General features: G+C 36.6%; 1 protein-coding gene across 1 annotated transcript; it reads left to right on the plus strand.

The window, feature by feature from the left end:
- The first annotated feature begins 1,975 nt into the window (after positions 1-1,975).
- Top3beta (DNA topoisomerase 3-beta) lies at positions 1,976-5,359 on the plus strand. The gene is made up of 6 exons (XM_075299617.1): positions 1,976-2,202; positions 2,265-3,006; positions 3,216-3,416; positions 3,485-4,079; positions 4,140-4,791; positions 4,850-5,359. The coding sequence occupies exons 1-6, from the start codon at positions 2,112-2,114 to the stop codon at positions 5,146-5,148; spliced, it is 2,580 nt and encodes an 859-aa protein (XP_075155732.1). The 5' UTR covers positions 1,976-2,111; the 3' UTR covers positions 5,149-5,359.
- The last annotated feature ends 385 nt before the right edge of the window (positions 5,360-5,744 follow it).

A 5,744-nucleotide genomic window follows, 5' to 3' on the forward strand; every position in this document is an offset into this window, starting at 1 on the left:
GAGGCACGCTGTTTATATTATCCCCATATCCCTCCAATGTTCAAATTACTTTAATTCTACTCCTTATACTTAAATACTAATAGAGTCCTTGTCACAAACTAATGGCACTTTCTCCAGTGAAAATGTCACTACCCACAATATACTACCAATAATACGGATTTGCCATGTATTTTTCGTGAATACAAATATTAAACAATACATAAAAACGCCTCTCGGTAGTAAAGGCATAGAGAGTCGGAAAATAGATCCATATATCTATAATGAGCCATTGCTAATAGCATAAGCCCGGTATGCACCGGATTTTTAAGCGCTTCGTTTTTCGCCTGACGTTATAATAAAATTTGCAACAAATATGTATAATTTCATGCATTTTTCTTACTGATTTAGTTTTCACTTTAGCGATTTTAGCGGCTAAACTCGAACTTAATACTCACCTTAAAGGTGAGTACTATGTTCGGGGTTTTCACCAAAACACTAAATTAAAAGTACAAATATATTTATGAAGATGGTTATATTTTGATCAAGTCTTACCAAATAGTGGATGGAAAAGATCCACGAAATTGATTGCAAATAATTTCATATTTCTAAATTAATTATTAAAAAAAGTAACCGTGAAAACAAGCTGGTTTTCAGCTTGAAAACTGAACATAGTACTCAGCTTAAAACAATTTTTTTTCATCAACAACTTCAAAATAAGATTTTTTAATCTGGTAAATGGGTAACTTTTTCCAAAGATAATTGAGTATAACAAGATGAAGCATTGTGCTCTTATAAAGAGAAAACAAATGTCAAGGTGTAGAGGGCTATGAGAAAAAATTTTTTTATTTTTACTGCTCAGGTAATAAATTCAAAACGGCAATATTCACATAAAGCCATAATGAATATACGCTTTAAAATACACATACGTTTTATTTTAATTTTCTACATCCGTTTTGGTATTGCTTTTGTGGGTTTTTATTCAGAAATTTATGAAAAACACAAATGTTATGATATTTTCCGACGCAAACGGCAGTACATTTGAGAGACACGTCGACGCAAACTTTATGATATTTTGTTGGCAGAGTCCTCTGGTGCTTCAGTTTTGCTATGACAAGACTGCATCTTCTTCTCAATTATCTTTGCTTTTTCTTCAGGTGTTGGTATATTATTTTTGGTGCGAGTGGCAACACACAACAAATACGCAACAGAGAGAATAAAAAGACAAGAGGACGAAACTGTAAAGCGAAACTGCGTCAGTAGGTGGCTGTCATGAGGAAAATTTCTCTAATATCATGCAGTTTTTGTCGGCGCTTCTCTCAAATATCATACAGTTTGCGTCGGCGTCACCCAGTTTAGTTCTCTGCCGGCTTTACGAAACGTAAGGAAAAGAGGATTTAGAACCTACTTTGTAATAACAAATGTTCTTTTATATAAATATTTTCATTCTATTCAATTTTTTGGCAGACAATTTGAAATTATAACTGCCGATGCCTTTATAAACAATTTATCAAAACAGCGCTTCGACCGCAACGTAGGTAATACTAACGCTGCAGGCATTGTGCGACATCTATACGGTTGACATTTGTTGTTTTTGTAGAAGAGAAATTTTCGTCCTCTTGTCTTTTTATTCTCTCTGTACGCAACACTCTGTTCACAATTTATGGAGCTCTTAACGAAAATTACCTCAAAAACGTACGTAAAAAAGTACCACATTGGGATTTCCCAACCCTAAGACAAACGTCAGTTAATATGGGCAGTGTTGCCAATACATTATGTTCAACCTTTACAATCAAATTGTTTACGATGTAAGATTTTCTTTGTCAGTTTTCGTTAAATTTCCTTAAATTATAGTAACAATTTTCTTTATTTTCTAATATTTGATTCTCCAAATAAACCTTAACAAACTGAATTACATTTCAAAATTAATTTCATTCATAATTTATTTATTTATAAATAATTGAGTTCGTATTAGTTTTTTGAGTAGTAGGGCATTGACAACACTGACATTTCGGCAAATTGTGGGTAGTGTTTTTTTTTATCTGATTCGCTCCTGGTTTCATCAGTTAACCATTTATAACATACATACAAAACGGATTCGATTAGGTCAAAGCGGAAGGCTGTAAATTAGAAAGATGAAGAAAGTTTTGATGGTGGCCGAGAAACCATCTTTGGCGGCTTCGCTGGCACAGATTTTATCAAATGGCAGAGCAAGCTCAAAAAAAGGTTAATATTAGTTGTGATGTCATTATACGGAACTATAAAAGTATTAACTTTCGACTTTGTAGGCTCTAACTCTTGTTCCACGCATGAATGGAATGGTGAATTCAAAGGATCCAATGTCCTTTTTCGCATGACTTCAGTTTGTGGACATGTCATGTCATTGGATTTCGTTGGAAAATACAACTCATGGGACCGTGTGGACCCCGTTGAATTATTTGGTTGCCCAACAGAGAAAAAGGAAGCTAATGCTAAACAACATATGCCTAGTTTTTTAGCTCAGGAAGCCAGAGGTTGCGATTATCTGGTTTTATGGCTCGATTGTGATAAGGAAGGCGAAAATATTTGCTACGAGGTCATGGAGTGCGTTTCGGGAGTTATAAACAATGTATATAACCGAAATGTCACATATAGAGCACACTTCTCGGCCATTACTGAAAAAGATATAAAAGGTGCCATGAACTCTTTGGGCTATCCGAATGAAAATGAGGCCAAGTCTGTCGATGCACGCCAAGAGTTGGATTTACGTATTGGTTGTGCGTTTACCAGATTCCAAACAAAGTTTTTCCAAGGCCGTTATGGTGATTTGGACTCATCGTTAATATCATATGGTCCATGTCAAACACCAACTTTGGGCTTTTGCGTCAAACGGCACGATGACATTCAAACTTTCAAGCCAGAAAGTTTTTGGTATTTGCAATTGACCGCTGGACAGCCAGAATTTTTATTTGAATGGAATCGAGGAAGAGTTTTTAAAAAAGATATAGGCACTATGTTGCTCAATTTAGTAAAAAGTCAAAAAGAAGGCCTGTAAGTTGATCGATTATAAATATAGCTCTCTTACAAAGTGGTAGTTTGGGAAAAAATACGATAACAAACTAGGAGTCAAATCACAAAAAAAAAGAAAATACGGACGTGATGCCAGTTTCCCAATACCACTTTTGAAATATTTGAGCAAAACTTTTATGTATATAAAATTCTTTTTATTGACCTAATTTTGTTGTTGTTAATATTTGCAGTATAGAAAGTGTTTCTTCTAAGGAACAAGCCAAGGTGCGCCCTCAAGCATTAAATACCGTAGAACTAATGCGGATATGTAGTTCAGGTTTGGGTATAGGACCTTTCCAAGCCATGCAAATTGCAGAACGCCTCTATACACAGGGTTACATATCTTATCCGCGTACTGAAACTAACCAATATCCACCGAATTTCGATTTAAAGTAATTAATAGTGGCTTTATTTATAGGAACATTTTATACATTTGTACTAATTTTTCTATGCATTGCAGCGCCGTTCTTCATATACTGAAACCTTCTTCTGAATTTGGAGCAGAGGCTCAGGAAATTCTTAATGATTTCAACCAGCCACGTAAAGGCAAAGATGCCGGTGACCATCCCCCAATTACACCTATGAAATTAGCATCACGCAATGATTTCGAAAGAGATACCTGGAGAGTGTACGATTTCATTTGTCGCCATTTTTTGGGTACAATATCGAAAGATTTGAAATATCGCACGACCACGGTTAAGCTGAAAATTGCAACGGAAACATTTACCTGTACCGCAAATGTCCTGATAGATCCAGGATATACTAAAGTCATGACTTGGCAAGCATTTGGTCGTGACGAGGCCATACCGCAATTTAAAGAAGGCGATCGTGTAGCGATAAATGAAGTGCGCATGGCGGAAAGTCAAACGTCACCACCTGATTATTTAACAGAGGCCGAATTGATTACACTTATGGAACAACATGGCATTGGTACCGATGCTTCCATTCCCGTTCACATTAACAACATTTGCCAGCGGAATTATGTGACAATAGAAAGCGGGCGTAAACTTATACCCACTAACTTGGGAATTGTATTGGTTCATGGCTATCAAAAGGTATGTGCACGAACACTAAGGACACTAATTACATTTTACTTATGCAACAATTTTTTTCAGATTGATCCTGAATTGGTTCTCCCTACTATGCGTTCTGAAGTTGAAAAAATGTTGAATCTTATTTCAAAGGGATCTGCCGATTTTAAAGCTGTCCTTAAACACGCTATTGAGATATTCCGTTTGAAATTTTTATATTTCGTTAAAAATATTTCAAATATGGATAGCTTGTTTGAGGTATCTTTTTCGCCCTTGGCCGAATCGGGGAAATCCCTATCGCGTTGTGGAAAATGCAGACGCTACATGAAATATATTCAAACCAAACCTGCACGTCTTCATTGTTCGCAATGCGATGAGACTTATTCTCTGCCAAATGGCGGCAATGTCAAAGTGTATAGAGAGTTCAAATGTCCACTGGATGACTTTGAATTGCTGGCTTTTACCACTGGTGCGAAAGGACGCTCTTATCCATTCTGCCCTTATTGCTACAACCATCCTCCATTCAGGGATATGCCCAAAAATGGTGGATGTAATACATGTACACATCCTACCTGCCCGCACTCACAAAACACACTTGGTATATCTGGCTGTGTGGAATGTGAACCTGGTGTTTTGGTTTTGGATTGCACTCTGGCACCAAGTTGGAAATTTGGTTGCAATAGATGTGATGTAATAATCAATTGCTTCAAAGGAGCCACCAAAGTATTTGTGGAGGGTAGGTTTGTTGTAATACTAATCGACAAGATTCGGTTAATAATTTAATTTTATTTTAGATGATAAATGCAATGAATGTGGAGCCCAGACAGTAAATGTCGTCTATAAATCGGACAAAACCAAGTTTAAAGATGGTTCAGAGGAAAAATCGGGCTGCATATTCTGTTCAGCTGATTTCGCAAATTTAGTGGAGAAACACCGTGCTGTTGCCTCAAGACCTGTAAATATTCGCAGTGGTGGTCGTGGTGGAACTCGCGGAGCCCGAGGAGGTAAACCCGGTCGTGGTGCTGGCAGAGGGCGTGGCGGAGCACGCCAACCCAAAGATAAAATGGCTCAATTGGATGCTTATTTCGTGTGAGCATCCCCCATCCACCGCCTCAAAAATTTGTATAGAAGAAGGTTTTTTGCCATTAAGTATGATTTATTTAAAATAGATATATACAATTTATACATTGTAAGCTACAAAAGTATGTAGAATATCTATCTGTCAATGCATTTCTTAATTTATTACAATTTTTATATAAGAAGAATATAGAACAACATTAAAAAGGAGATTCAACAAACCCATATACGGCTAGTGTTTAATTTATTTAACTTTTATGTGCAAACCAATTTATAGTACTGCAACTTCGGAAAGCAGTGGACGTAATCCTTAAATTCGTTTTAACTTCGCTCCTGCTTTAATACAGCCGATCATTATGGCATTTAGTTTATATCGCCACTATTCTCCACACGAGGCGCTGTGTATTGCGATTTGGATGATCGATTCTTCCAGGACGTGTCCAATAAGTCCAAGTCGTGTCCTAAAGTGTAAATTTACCCCAATCAATAAGATACCCGTGCCAAAGTAGAGGCGTGCACGTGAAACGATATTGTCGTGACTCATGAACATTTTCGTGATTCTCGCGTGAGTCATATAGACATAAAATTTGACAAAATTTCCATAGAAATAAA

Source organism: Haematobia irritans, chromosome 3 (assembly GCF_050003625.1).
Source record: "Haematobia irritans isolate KBUSLIRL chromosome 3, ASM5000362v1, whole genome shotgun sequence".
Classification (NCBI taxonomy): Eukaryota; Metazoa; Arthropoda; class Insecta; order Diptera; family Muscidae; genus Haematobia; species Haematobia irritans.

Excerpts from the sequence above, each read along its gene's own strand:
- Top3beta (XM_075299617.1), top strand. The coding sequence starts at position 2,112 with ATGAAGAAAGTTTTGATGGTGGCCGAGAAACCATCTTTGGCGGCTTCG. Across the intron at positions 4,080-4,139 it reads TGGTTCATGGCTATCAAAAG|ATTGATCCTGAATTGGTTCT; the intron begins GTATGTGCACGA and ends AATTTTTTTCAG. Across the intron at positions 4,792-4,849 it reads CACCAAAGTATTTGTGGAGG|ATGATAAATGCAATGAATGT; the intron begins GTAGGTTTGTTG and ends ATTTTATTTTAG.